The 13,765-nt window shown below is 33.7% G+C and overlaps 1 protein-coding gene across 1 annotated transcript in view; it reads right to left on the bottom strand.

The window, feature by feature from the left end:
* The window catches only part of LRP1B (LDL receptor related protein 1B), a 1,940,511-nt gene that overhangs the window by 574,566 nt on the left and 1,352,180 nt on the right, over positions 1 to 13,765 (bottom strand). The window contains exons 32-33 of the mRNA XM_023259298.2: positions 4,273 to 4,447; positions 3,376 to 3,470 (exon numbers count right to left, since the gene is read on the bottom strand). Coding sequence (XP_023115066.2) covers positions 3,376 to 3,470; positions 4,273 to 4,447 — 270 coding nt within the window. The remainder of the gene's footprint in view (positions 1 to 3,375; positions 3,471 to 4,272; positions 4,448 to 13,765) is intronic.

Below are 13,765 nucleotides of genomic sequence, written 5' to 3' on the forward strand. Positions count from 1 at the left end.
ATTCGTATTTGTATACAGTAGTTCAGCACATAAATATGCTGCATTTATTTACTATTCCTCTTCTGATGAAGATTTAAAGCCTTTCCAAATTTTTTAGAGTTATAAACAATGATGCATTGAATATCCTTGTATGTATTTCTTTGAGCATATATTCTTTAGAGTATATAAGTGTGTGGTTTGTGGAACATAAAATATTGCATATGAGCCTTTAACTCTAAAAATAGCTCAAAAAGATAGACACTGTTATCTCTATCTTACAGGTAATAAAACTGAGCCTTCAAAAAGGAAAGAAGCATGTTTAAAGTCACGGAGTTAATAAGTATCAAAGCAGAGATTCAAATCTCTGTTTGTTATGATCCTAAAACAACATTTTTCCGAAACCATATTATCCCTCAAGCAGTAAAAGGAATGTGAAAATTACTACAAGTTGTCCCTAGTTTCCAAGCTCCTTAAATTCATTCTTCCTCTTGTACCTTACACCTTGAACAATTTAATTCACTTAATTTGAAGTGGTAGTTAAAGATGGCGAGAGTTAACTGATGGTTAATGACCTACGAAGACAGAAATATTCCTCATTGCAGGGAATCAAGGGAGAATAGAGGCAGGATAGAATTTCACCTGCCACTTTCTTCCTCTGTACATCAAAAAAAAAAAAAAAAGGTATCTGTGGGCAGAAGTGTAGTAGAATATGTTGGGCTGAGTATTCGCCAGCCCACTTGCCATTCAGATTTCAGGAACATAAAAAAGGGAAATGATTTGTTACATTTATGAATGGACAACACAGTCTCTTATTAAGAACAGGAGAGACCTGGTTAACATGTTAGTTTGCTAAAGTAGAAAATTACAGAAGGAAGTTGTAAGTAACCATTTTTGTAAACAATATCAAGACGTACAAGAGGAACGGGTGCCTGGGTGTCTCAGTCTGTTAGGTAGCCCACCCTTGATTTTGGTGCAGGTCATGGTCTCAGGGTTCATGAGTTTGAGCCCCACATTAGACTCTGTTCTGAGTGTTGAGCCTGCTTGGATTCTCTCTCTTGCCCTCTCTATTTCTCCCTGCCTCTCTCTCTGTCTGTCTCAAAATAAATAACTCAAGTTAAAAAATTAAAAAATAAAATATATTTAAAGAACTACAAGAGGAAGATGAGGGCCCAGTTGTCTTTTTGCCCCAGGGATTGTTTTGGGAAGATCTGAGAGTACAATCCAGCTACTTCCACTTGTTTACATCTTAGCATTAGCAGTAAAACAAAACAATATGGAGTACATTCCTCACATGTGCATAAAAATTTGCTCATCTCAGAGGCCTATTTGCTACATATAATCCTCTGCAATATTTCAATGGATGCTATTGCATATTTATTCTTTACTGAACTCATTTATACTCTCAATATTGCAGTCAAATAATTCAAATTCTTCTATTGGATCCAACATACCTTGTATTATTACTCCTGATAGGTTCTAGTATTAAAGGCCAGATGTTCTCTTAATAAATTTTCCTCATTCAGTCCTCATGGGAACTTTATAAAATCGACATTTTGTCTTGATTTTACAGATGAGGAAAGCAAGTACCACCAAGCTAACAGTACTTTGCTGAAGGTCACTGAGTTAAATTTACTTAATGGAATCTAAAGTGATTTAGGTTCTTGTGCCCCTTAAGGAAAAGGAGGGTATTAAATTTTTATCAATAGTCCTAATACAAAATCTGATACTCAATAAAAATCTGCTTATTGAATGAATGTCTGACTTGCAAGCCATACTCATTAATGCTGATTTAAGGTAGGGTTCACAATGAGGTTCTGGGTTATTTTGGTCAAACTGGTGTATCTTGGGCAAATTAAAATTTAAAAGTATCATTTTGAATTAATTTAAGGTGATTTTAAATACAACACTAAGTGTAAACAGTAACACTATTTTTCTTTATAACTTTTCTTTATGTCAGCTGGGAGGGCTTTTAAAAATTTATTTTGAGTGGGGGAATGGATATTTAGCATTTAAGAAGATAAGGTTTTCCCATTATCGAAACAAGCATATAAATTAACATTTTGGTGTAACCTGTGGCTACCGCATTACAATGTAAGGATTTTATTTGCTCTTACTATTTTCATCATACTCACTTTTCCATATTAAATATTCTGCACCATTCTAGATAAGAACCAACTGAATTGCTTGAGTCCAAATTAAGTCTTTTGTATGGGTCCTAATCTTGTAGAGGCCCATGTTTCTTTTGTCCTATCATTTTCCACACAGAAGTATTAGCATTTCAATTTGCCTTTAATTTCTAACACTAACTTGAATTTCAATTGTGTATCAAATCTTAGAACAGCCAGTCCAAAGAAAAGAGTTGTTAATATTATCATTTTCTATCAGAGGTTTCGTCTATAGACTACATGAAAAGAATTATTTATTGTAAATCTTGGTGACACTGCACCTTTACCGAATCACCAGTAGTAAAATGAGCTCCTTCAAATAAGGATACTACCACATTTCTAAAACTAAGAAAAAATGCTGAGAAGCTTCATAGTGAATTGACTTTCCCCCAGAATTAAAAATACACTATGTTCAATTCAAGGCAATTATGACTTTCTTTTGTACATTCTATCACTCTCATTTAATGTGATATCAAAATCCAGGTTCATTACTGGACTTTTTTAAAAAGATACTTGAGATGACAAATAGGCAGTGTGATAAGCCTTGCCTCTTAAAATTAAGAGGAAATATAGGAAAATAGGAGGAAAGTGTGATTAGGATTTGAAAACTATGTGCATTACAATGTAAATCTATCTATGCATACATATGTAACATATTAACTTCTAAAAGAATCTCCGTAGTTAAATTTTTAAGAGATGTTTTACGGATAGGCATCAGAGCTTTCTTTCAGCACGATCGAGTTTTATCTAATGATTTAAATGGTTAGCAAAGGTAGAATAACAAACCAAGCCAATCTACTCCAAAGTGAATAAAAAACTGCTGAAAACTAAACAGTAAGTACTTATATCATTATAACTACTAATAACAACACAATGACGATCAGGGAAGCCTTGGTACATTATATTGCCACTGCAGCAATGTATCAGATATTCACCACTGAAAATATGAGATTAAGTAATTACATCAAGCTTTAAGTGACTTCAGTACTGAAGATACTATAAAAATTCTCATATCAAAACACATTATCTTTCTTATCTAGAAAAAGAGTGTTTCCTCCTTCACCCACCTAGACCCAATGGATTCAATGAGAGTGATAAATTCTTGAATTTATATTATGAATCTGTAATATTTCCTTTCAGGCTCTAGAACAGAGATACATTATATAAGTACAGGTTTGCCATATTAAAAACTGCAGTGACTATTCAAAAAGAAAAAAACAAACAAACTTACCAACTGGTTCCTTTTGATTTTGAAAGAGAATCTTGCTATTACTGCCATCCATGTTTGCCATGTTAATTGTGTTTCCATCTGTCCAGTAGAGTTTCCTTAATTTAAGAGATATGGATTAAAAATATTAGATGTAGGCCTACTTGTTGACCAAAAGCTTACACTGAAGAAGAAAGTTAATATCAACGTAAATTCTTGGCTCAGGATGAATTCTTTTTAGCAAATTGGTGAGACACTTGCCGACAGTAACACACATGTGTGCCTCAGAAGAAAGTATCACTCCTGCTTTTTCCTGTCATTGAAGGACAATCATCTCACTTCCTTTTTCCTCCTACATTCACAACTGAAATATCTATGACTATCGTAAATCATTTCTATGTAAAGTAATTCATTAAGATTGAATCTTCTTGGTTTAGAGAAACCAGATACCAAAGAAGAAAACAAAGTCACTTCAGCCATTCCCATTGAAAGCACTGGGGAGAAAGTATTTTAGCCCTACACAAGCTCTCTCCATGTGTATATGATGATTAGCCAGAAGGCGGGAGAATTTGAGCTACTTAGCAGTTACTGTAACATCAGCATGCAGTAAATATGTTACTAATAACTGGTATTTGAAATGAAATCAGTGACTTTTCCCTGTACCTCTTTTTTTTCTTTTTTTATTCTGAACTGTTACTCCTTAGAAACATAAGTTAATAAAATGTTATAATAATATATAAAAATCTGATTTTATGCAGATACCAGAAATCTCTAAGCAGGGATCTCTTTTACAATTTTCATATTCACTTTTTTTACCATATGGCTAATAATTCCTCTGAATTAAACACAGTTTTTACATAAAATCAAGGTAAAAATGTGTGAAACTTTTGAAAAACTTTACAAAAAATAATCATACTTTACCCCCTGACTGGGTGAGCTGCAAGACACTGTGGCTTATCGATTCCATGGATAATTGAGGTTTTCAAAGAGCCATCTAGTCGTGCCACATTAATTTGTGTTTCATCAAATTCAGAGCTAACCCAATATAAATTACGTGAGACCCAATCCACTGCTAACCCTCTGATACTCTGAATATCTGTAAAACAGGAAAGAGAAAATTAAAAGTGAATGAAGTTTCTCATTCTTTTTGACTTTCCAAAGTAAGTTATTTTCTGTCTCAGGAAAATTTAATTTACAATTTAATTTGTTAGCTAAAATTGTACAAGATTGTAATCTCATTCCCTTATCAGCCCTTCTTAAGGCATGAATAATCATTAATGTCTTACTGCTGAGCCATTTGAAAACCTGAAGCAACAATTAGCATTGAAATTACACTAACACTCAGTGATTCACTAGTAAACACTTAGGAGCAGACACAGGCAGCAGTCTTGTGGTCCAAGGTGACCAAAATTCAAATTAGAGTAACAGCTTTTTCAGTTGGTAGCACATCTTTCTAGTCAGGAGAAAGTACTTGTGGGCCGTCAACAAATGGGCTATTTTATGTTTGAAAGTGCCAATTTGTTCCTGACATGAAATAAAACAATTCAACTTTCCTAAAACAAGATTACCAGAGTTGAACATCTTGCAAAATAGATAATTAACAGAAATGGACTGAGATATGAGCAAAGAAACAAAATCCTTTTAATATTCCTCCAACATGGATTCTACAGAAATTACTAAAATCTAATTAAGTTTCGATTAATTCATTACTGCCAATATGAATATTTGGGTTGTTATTCCTTGATTAATTAGGCATCTTTAAAAAAAAGGATGGAGTTTAGACTTAAATACAATTGTATACTTTAATTAGAAACAAATTAAAATCAAGTGTTAAAAATGATGGATCCTATGAAAGCTTTTTAAGGTATTTACTAGAAAATCTTTTTAACATATTAACATATAAAGTAGGCCCATTTAGTCCCCAATCTGTGTCACTTGAATCCTCTAATTTGGTTTTGTCTTTATTTTACACAGTTCTGTTATTTTCAAGCATACTGAATGTCCAAAGCTCTTTAGACTAGTGTTACTCAAACTTGTAAGGCACCTGGAGACTGTTAGGAGGAAGATTCTGACGCAGTAGGTCTGGGAAGGGGCCTGGCATTTGGCAAGTTCTAACTTGCTCCCAGGCACTGCTCCAGAGCAGTGGTTCCAACCCAAGCGCCGCTGGAACCACAGAGCAGCTGTTGCTGAACTCTCCACATTGTTAAATCTTCCAATTTTACCATTGTTGAAAGATGCCACGAAGCTAGATTTTTCATGTGAAAGTGACCACACCAGATTTGTAAAATTTGGCAATTATTTCAAAATTTAAAAGAGCAAAATAGGACATGGAGACCTGGTGGTTCTAGGTCTGTTATACTGTCAGTATTGACCCGGTAGGTTCCAGCGTCCGTGTATGTCTTTCCAAACCTGACATGCCTACTTTCTGCTCAAAATGCTCTTATTATTTCTAAATAACTTTTAATCACAGCTCCCTTAGAAGGTATCTTCCATGTTTTAATTCTCCTCTAATCAACAACCTTTCCTCTGCAAGTTACCTTTCATCATGAATTTACTGGTAAGTTGGTGAATCTCAAATGTCAACTTTATTTTTTTTGATCCAACACTAGAAATTTCTTTTTAGTTGTCCTCCTCTGGATCCCTCTTCTTGAGAAAAAGTACTACAACACCTCTGTAAGGCTAAACATGCCATGTCTGATACTTATTTATTTGCCTCATCCAGGATATTTATTCCTTCTTCTCCTTCACCCTCTGGACTTAATTGGTTGCTGAGAGACGGTCTTGCTATAATGAGAACACCTGGCTTCATGTTCTAGGTTGGGTGCCTATTTTTTGTCTTTAATCAAGTCACTTAAATTTCAGCCTCTATTCTTATCAGGAAAATGAGGCTAATTACAGATAATACATAGGATTGCTGGGAATATTACGTTAGATGATGTTATTTATTCGGTTTAATGCAGGGTTGAAGGATATTTTGCCAATCCAAGGACTTAATATTTTCTTCATTTTTTACCCTGGATTGCTTGGTATTGGCAAAAATAACACAGTATGTTTTTATTTTCTCTAAAATACATGTTTTCCAAAGGTTTTTGTTTTTATTTTTTGGCTGTTTCTGCTGCTCAAATCCTTTTATTTATTTCTGATTGACTCTTAATCATATGGTCTAGAGAATACATCGCACTCCTACATTGGAAAGCATATTCAAATGTAAGCTATTAATACCTATTTAGTCCTTGTCAGTTCTATGGTTCATGCCCTCTCAAATCTATTTCTGTCTTTAAATGTGCAATAGCATCCATTCTTTTTCCTTATCCAACCAAATGATTCAGTTGCTGCTAGGTTATTTTTCTGACTGGAGAGTTCTGCATCATGACCTTTGTCCCAAAGATATTCAGTGGCTTTCAACCACTCAGAAAGTGATGTCTAAATTCCTTAGCCTGGCTTCCTGTATAATCTGAATATAACTACCTTCCAAACTTTGTTTTTCCACTATTTTTAACGAATTACCTTACACTTCAGTCATACTGATGTGTTTTCGGATTTCCAGACTTATCCTGACCTTTTGAACCTATAGGGCATTACCTGGAATCCATAACTTATTACATTTCCTTCTACCTGAATCTCACACAAAAGTAAGTAAGCAGATAGACAACATCACCCTTCAACCACAAAAACCTAATCAATTTTATGTTCTAGGAAGAAAGTTTGTCTCTATCTACCTAACAACAGGACTGTATCTGGTCAATCCCTTTGTACTTAATGTGATGGTTATTTGCTGACATATTACTACTCTTATATATATTTCTTGCAGGTAGATTCCTTGCTAATATATCTTTATAGTGCTGCTCTCCAAATGTATACAACATTGCTTCAACATAAATATTTTTAATGAATTGATTAATAAATTCATGATATATATAATCTATAATTTTAAGGATATGTGACCTGAGCTAGAAATATCAGACAAGGTCCTCAAGTTCATTCTCAGGAGTACATATACAAATATATACTGAGCCAATATTAATGATCATTCTTTATCCTTACCTTTTTTTCTACCCACCATTTAGAGCTTCTAATTACCAACTTTAAATCTAAAATAAAACTTTTGTAGTTGTTGACCATTACTAAAACCCAGGTCTGTTTTCTATTTGTTTGTTTGTCTGTCTGTTTGTTTTTCAGAGCAACCTGGCAAATTCACCATAAGGGTGGAGTAGGATACAAACTGCCATGTTTAATGACAGTTTTCTTTCCTTGATAAAAATGTTAAAATACTATTTTGACTCTTAACTCTTGTTTTCAAGTAAGTCAAAGACCTCTGAGCAAATTTCTCAGAGGACTCAATTTTCTATATTGAGGGACCTTTACCTTTTTTGAAAAGCCTTTATTGCAATAATATTCTCTGAAAAATGATAAACTATACCATTTAAATAATTTATCAAGATCACAAGACAGACAGGAAAGTCTCTAAGTGCTAACACAGACTTGTATGTTAGCTAAAACCAGAGAGGAAGGCAAATGGGAACACAGAGGCTGGTGCAGCTATAGGGGCAAAAATTTGAGAAACCAAATCAAGTGATAATCCAGAGATTCATGGATCATTAGTTGCTTAGTGCAATACAGATCAGTTCTTAAATGCATAAAGACTAGGAAAGCTAAACAAGAAAAATACCAGGTATATTAGAAGAGTATACATCCTCAATGATACAGGTGAACAGGAAAAAAAAAAATAAATCTCCCTGCTTGCTTAAAAAGGAGAATAACTGAGGGGAGGCTGGGTGGCTCAGTTTGTTAAACATCCAACTCTTGATTTCAGCTCAGGTAATGATCTTGCAGTTTCTGTGTTCAAGCCCCGTACTGGGCTCTGTGCTCAAAGTGTGGAGCCTACTTGGGATTCTCTGTATCACCCTCTCTCTGCCCTTTTTTCTGTCTCTCTGTCTTTTTAAAGATTTACTTTTTTTAAAAAAAGGAAAATAATTTAAAAATAAAAACAAAACTTATTTTTGCTGTTCTTTCTCTAAGTACAGAAAACAAAACTCAACAAAACCAAACCTAACCCAAACAAAGCAAAAGAAATAAACAAAAACTTTAAGCATTAGTTTATACTGGGGCAACAGATGACTAGTCTGGTTGGATGGGGGACAAATCAAATTTAATTGATTTCCAGTTTATTGTGACTCCCTTTCCCTCCAGCAGAAGAAAATTCAAACCCTCTGTGGAAGAAAACGTATTTCTCAATGTAGGCCCTCAGAATTCCCTAGATTGAGTTCATTCTCATAATAGATCAGAACACAAAAATAAAGCACACACAGAGAAATGAAACATAAGAGCAAGGATTAAGAGAAAACTTCACAATAGGTTTAAACCTCCAGAGCTTACCTGTTTTTACATTGTTGTGTGAGATAAAGAAAAATGAGTGGAATATTTTAAAGAAAAAAATATGCTTTGAAATAATAAGTCAATAATTTATTTTAAAAATACCCTTGGAAGACATAAATGATAACCAAAAAATAACTTATAAATATTTTTTAAAGTAATATTAAAAAGAAACAATTTATTAAGTGGATTAACCAGCAGCTTAGATATAATTCAGGAATTGATACAAGACAAATTAAAGGAGTTATCCAGTGCCAACACAGAGAAACAAGAAGATTAAATGAGTTGGAGGTTAGAATGAAGTCTAGCACATCTAATCAAATTTTGCAAAGGAGGAAATAGGCTAGGTTAGAGAAAATGGTCAGAGATAATATTTGAGGGTTTTTTTTCCTCCCTGAGCTGATAAAAAGACACGATCCCATAGGAAGTAAAACAGACTCTAGAGGCCTAAATAAAAACAGTGCCATGAAGACAGAGAAAAAATGTTAAAAGCATCTCGAGAGAAAAGACACACCAAAAAAAGAATGATAGTTAGATAAACATGGAGATTCTCAATAGCAACAAAAAAATGCAAAAATTGTTGGAATAATATCTGTCAGCAAAGGGTTGAGAGAAAATAACTTGAAATTTGTACTCAACGAAATTATCTTTACATCTACATGTCAACAATAACAAAAGTATTTTTTATTTAAAAAATGGGTAAAGGAATGGAATAGTCATTTGTCCAGGGAAGATGTATAAATGGCCAAGAAGAACATGAAATGATGTTCAACATCACTAACCATTAGGGAAATGCAAATCAAAATCACAATCAGAAACCACCTCACACCCATTAGGATGGCTACTATAACAACAACAACAACATCCAAACGTTCACAAGGAGGTAGAGACATTGGAACCTTTCTTTATAACGTTGGTAGGAATGTAACATGGTGCAGCCTCTGTGGGAAACTGCATGGCAGTTTCTCAAAAAATTAAAAACAGAATTACCATAGAATCCAGCAGTTCCACGTCTGGGTATATACTCCCCAAAATCGAAAGCAGGGTCTTGAAGACACACTTATGGTCACAGCAGAATTACTGACAGTAGCCAAAAGGTACAAATAACCCAAATGTGCATCAATGGATGAATGTATAAAAATTGTGATACATATATAAAATGGAATATTATTCAGCCTTAAAATAAATTCTGACACTTGCCACAATATGGATACACCTTGAAAATATCAAGCTGTGTCAAATAAGCCCTTCACAAAAAGACAAATACTGTGTGATTCCACTTCTAAGAGGCATTTAGGGCAGTTAAATTCACGAAGGAAGTAGACTGATGGAAACTTGGGGAGTAAAATTACCTGGTGTTGGGAGGAGGGGGTATCAGGAGTTGTTGTTTAATAGCTAAAAATTTCAGTTTTACAAGATGAAAGGAGTTCTGACGATTGGTTCACAATGTGAATGTATGTAAAACTACTGAATTATATACTTACAAAGAGTCAAGATGATAAATTTTATGTGTATTTTATCACGATTAAAAAATATCTTCCAAAAACAAAAGCTAAATAAATATATTTTCAGAAAATATATCAGGTTATCACTAAAGGAATATTAAAGAATATAATTCAGAAAAAAGAAAAATGATCAAAGAAAAAAGGCCTTAGATGAAAGAGGAATGGGGTAACCACATAAACTGGTTGAGGTGTAGATAAATCTAAATGAAAAAAAAAATAAATACAGCACAATGGTTGTCAATTCTCTGCTTATGAAATTTATTTTTTTCTTTCTGTCTCTCTCTCTCTTTTCTTTTTTTTCTCTTTCTTTTCTCTCTTCCTCCCTCCCTCCCTCCACGCCTCCCTTCCTTCCTTCTTTCCCCTACGCAGTGGACTTGCTGACACCAGCACCTTGGAGGTAGGCATAAATTAGGCTTTTACCCAAAATCATGTATGTCTTCAAAAAACGAGGGGATCCCAATACTCATAATTTTCTGAGGAAAGATATGGTTATATCCAGTCAAAACTCATTTGAAATGAGCTTCTAGGCAATTACTTATCTGTTCTAAGGGTCCATGTTAAAAAAAAAAAAAAAGCAAATTGGTAATATCTTTGAAAGCTGTCTCAAGGGAACTTGGTAAATATTAAACATCCCATTTGTTGCAACTATGAGAAACTATATACACACAAACACATATATTACCATATTTATACATGGTATGCAAATTAAGAAACAGCCTAAGAAATAGAATATTACAAAACACTTTAGGAGCCTTCTATGTACACCCTCACTAATTTTATGCTTCTTCAACTCTGAATAATTTAGTATTTATCATTGTCTTGTTTTGTTTGTTTGTTTGTTTGTTTTAGTTTTAACACATATGTATGTATCCCAAACCTATGTTGTTGTTGTTTTTCCTAGAGAATATACATCTCAATCTCCTAAACCTATAATTATTTGTATTTTAGATATGCTGCTGATTTGGGAAAATGTTTAAAGTAAGGCTGTCTCCTTTATTTTCATCTAGATCAATGTCTCCAATATCTTTCCAATTATCTGTTGAACTTCACCTCTCTCCCAGTCATCAGGTTCAATTACTTCTATATCTACCACACCCTTGGTGTCTGTCACCTTCTTATACCTCTCATTGTTCTAGTCTAATTTTTACTCTAGATTTAGAACATTTCTTAAGTTCCTAGCTGTAATTTTTTTAAGTTTATGTATTTATTTTGTGTGTGTGTGTGTGTGTGTGTGTGTGTGTGTGTGTGAGAGAGAGAGAGAGAGAGAGAGAGAGAGAGAGAGAGAGAGAGACAGGGAGAGAGAAAAAATCCCAAGCAGGCTCTGCATTATTAGTGTGGAGTAGGATATGGGTCTTGATTCTACAGACCATGAGATCATGACCTGAGTCGAGATCAAGACTCTGATGCTTAACTGACTAAACCACACAGGTGCCCCTCTAGCTGTATTCTTATCTATAATTTATCATTTTTCAATATTTCAGATTTCTATCTGATTTATCTTCTAAAGGGTCTGAATCACCTATAAACATCTATAAAAATTTTCAGTAATTTCCCATTGCTTTTAGGAAAAAAAATACAAAAATACAAAACTGCTGCTCATCCTGACATAAGACCTTCTCTGATGTGCTGTCACATTAACCTTCTAAGTTATTCTTCTGGAAGGTCTAGCTACCGCTCAATACCTGCACCTTTCTAAATGGAAAGTGTCCAGAGCTTTGTACCTCCTGATATCTCAACCTGGATTGATCAAGCTACTGGTTCCCCAAAGGTCTAGTTTGAATATTACTTCCTAAGGTAATTAGGTAATTACTTCGGTAATTCCATATAATAACTTCATACTCCTTGTGCTAATTTCCTAAGTAGCTGACACCCTTATTAAACTTCATATTTCATTTAGCCTTATATTTTAGTTAGTTGTTTATATCTCATTCTTTTACCAGATATGAAGCTCCCTGAGGTTATGAACTGTCTTAACTAAATAAAGCCATCTTTCTACCCATCTAATGTTCCACATATAGAATCCATACATATATAAAGCCTATGGGGAAAAAATAAAAGACAATTCTATTCTTCTAACTAAAAGGTAAAGAATAAAGATAGGAGGTATGACTCAATTAGCACACATTGCTGTAGATACATAGTTCTCAATGGAATGGCATTTATAGGTGTGATTTTGCCTTTCTTTGTTTTTCTTTTCTCTTTTTTTTTTAAATCACAGATGTTGACATTCTTCCATAAAAGGCTTTCCTGGGTGAAAGTGAAAATTGAAATCCCACTCAGAAAGAGGCAAAACAACAGATGTTCCCTATCCAAACTTTCTACTTTAATTCAAGGCCTGGTTCCAAAATCTAGATCTCACTGTTATTACTGACCTGTTTTCATTTCTTTCAATCTCTCTGGACCAATTTTCATAATAGTTTTTTTTTCTAAGCATTTTTATTACCATATTAAATATGGTGTTTTGCAAAATAGAGGGAATGAGTGAATCGTTAGTACTCACTGACAAAATAATTGTTGGCAGAAGTGGATAACAATTTCAAATAATAATGGAAATCTACTCTGAAATAGGTCCAATTAGATTCATAGTATCACTGAGAATTAAATTTTATATAGTAGCAATGTGATCAAAAGGTTGGCATTTGAAGTGGTTTATATTTTTGTAGTTAAAAAAGCATATGATTATATGATAATTTTTTACCATGTAAGAGAATGTTCTTTATAAATAGATATACTTCTAATTCATATTAATCTTCCTTTTGTTCATTTTAGCATCTGCTTAACTCAACTTAACAGTCCAGTTCATTCAGATGGTAGATGACTCTAGTACTAAAAAATGCTTTGCTGAATCAATTGTATTTGCCCAAAGTTGAGTCCTTAATTTTCCAAAGATGAAAAATTTATACTTTACCTTAGAATAATGAGGCACACCAGATTTTCCTAATAAAAAACAAAATTTGATTGACAGTAGATTGGAATCTAATAAAACTGCCAACATACGTCTAAAATATTTTTCTCATATTTCAGAAAACCAATAAAACTATTGACACTGGGATGGAATGACCCCCATACTTCACCCAGGTACTACTAAGTGAACTCTGCAGAGTATGCTGAGTGTATATTCAGTGAACATTGGAAAGAAATATTTGTACAAACCATGTGGTTACAATAAAGTTTCTGCTCTCTACTTGCTGAAGTTCCTTATTTGTAAAAGGAAGGGATTCTCAGGAGGAAACGTAGCACAACTTTAGAGTCAAAATCCAATTAGGATGTAACAAAGCTCTGGTATTTCCTAGCATGGCAAACCTGAAGTAAATGCCTCCTCATTTTTAAAAGCAAAAAGTAACATTTACCTCAAAGCACTGACCTCAAAGCACTGTATGGAGAATAAATGATAGATGAAAGAGGAATAGACACAAATGTGAAACTCAACTGTCTTACTCCCGGTCTGTATAAGGAACTTTAAGGTGTATTAACTAATGTCTTCTTTTTTTTTTCTTCCTATGTTAATTGCAAGTGAATTTCTTGTCATGTTATTT

Source organism: Felis catus, chromosome C1, assembly GCF_018350175.1.
Source record: "Felis catus isolate Fca126 chromosome C1, F.catus_Fca126_mat1.0, whole genome shotgun sequence".
In the NCBI taxonomy this organism is placed as follows: domain Eukaryota; kingdom Metazoa; phylum Chordata; class Mammalia; order Carnivora; family Felidae; genus Felis; species Felis catus.